Below are 1,100 nucleotides of genomic sequence, written 5' to 3' on the forward strand. Positions count from 1 at the left end.
ACCAGGACACAAGGGACACCCCCGGCATCGCCCCCTCACCCCACAGGCCCCACGGCACGTGGCCGGGCGCCTGGACCCCGGGGCTCCCTGGGGTCAATTCCTGCTGCCCCCCGACCCTCCAGGACCCGGCCCCGCTGCCCGGAACCCACTGGGGGGCCCGGGAGGCTCTGAGGATGGGGAACGAGTGCTGGTGACAGGGCTCCACGCCTGCGGGGACCTCAGCCCGGCCCTGCTGCGCCACTTCGCCCGCAGCGCCGCCGTGGCTGCCGTGGCCTCGGTGGGCTGCTGCTACATGAAGCTGTCGACCGCCCCGCAGCCCCCCGGCTGCCCCTTGGGCTACCCCTTGAGCGCCTCGGTGGCTGCGTTGCCGGGCCACCGGCTGTCGTACCGGGCGCGGGAGGCCGCGTGCCACGCGGTGGAGGAGTACGAGGGGCGGCTGCGGGGGGACGGAGCCCATCTGCGCGCCCACTGCTACCGCGCCGTGCTCGAGAGCCTCATCCGCGCCGCCGACCCCGAAAAGAGGCACCTGGGCCTGCAGCCGGGCAGGAAGGCACACACCCTGAGCTTCTCGCAGTGAGTTTGGGCAGGGGGCACATCCTGAGCTTCCCGCAGTGAGTTTGGGCAGGGGGCACTCCCTTCTGCACACCCTGAGCTTCCCGCAGTGAGTTTGGGCAGGGGGCACACCCTGAGCTTCTCCCAATGAGTTTGGGAAGGGGGCACCCTCTTCTGCACCCCCTCAGCTTCCCAAAGTGAGTTTGGGTAGGGTGCACTCCCTTCTGCATGCCCTTGCGGCCCCCCATAAGTTTGGGCAGGGGGCACTCCCTTCTGCACCCCCTCAGCTTCTCCCAGTGAGTTTGGGCAGGGGCACTCCCTTCTGCACCCCGTCAGCTTCCCCCAGTGAGTTGGGGCAGGGAGCACACCCTGAGCTTCCTGCAGTGAGTTTGGGCAGGGGGTACTCTCTTCTGCACCCCCTCAGCTTCCCCCAGTTAGTTTGGGTAGGGTGCACTCCCTTCGCATGCCCTTGCAGCCTCCCATGAGTTTGGGCAGGGGGCACCCAATTTTAGATACCCTTAGGGCCCCCCGCTGAGTTTGGGCAGGGA

The 1,100-nt window shown here is 68.5% G+C and overlaps 2 protein-coding genes across 2 annotated transcripts in view; one reads left to right on the top strand and one right to left on the bottom strand.

The window, feature by feature from the left end:
* Positions 1-4: 4 nt before the first annotated feature.
* On the top strand, positions 5-1,069 carry METTL25B (methyltransferase like 25B; the record flags this gene model as incomplete). Its single annotated transcript, XM_057388088.1, has 1 exon — positions 5-1,069. A coding segment is annotated over one exon (573 nt), but the record flags the coding sequence as incomplete, so codon positions are not given.
* The window catches only part of MRPL24 (mitochondrial ribosomal protein L24), a 3,239-nt gene continuing 3,111 nt past the window's right edge, over positions 973-1,100 (bottom strand). Inside the window, exon 4 of the mRNA XM_057388090.1 lies at positions 973-1,083. Within this exon, the coding sequence (XP_057244073.1) occupies positions 973-1,083 (111 nt within the window). The remainder of the gene's footprint in view (positions 1,084-1,100) is intronic.

This window comes from Malurus melanocephalus, unplaced genomic scaffold (assembly GCF_030028575.1).
Source record: "Malurus melanocephalus ecotype Western Australia unplaced genomic scaffold, MMel_1.1 scaffold_1568, whole genome shotgun sequence".
NCBI lineage: Eukaryota > Metazoa > Chordata > Aves > Passeriformes > Maluridae > Malurus > Malurus melanocephalus.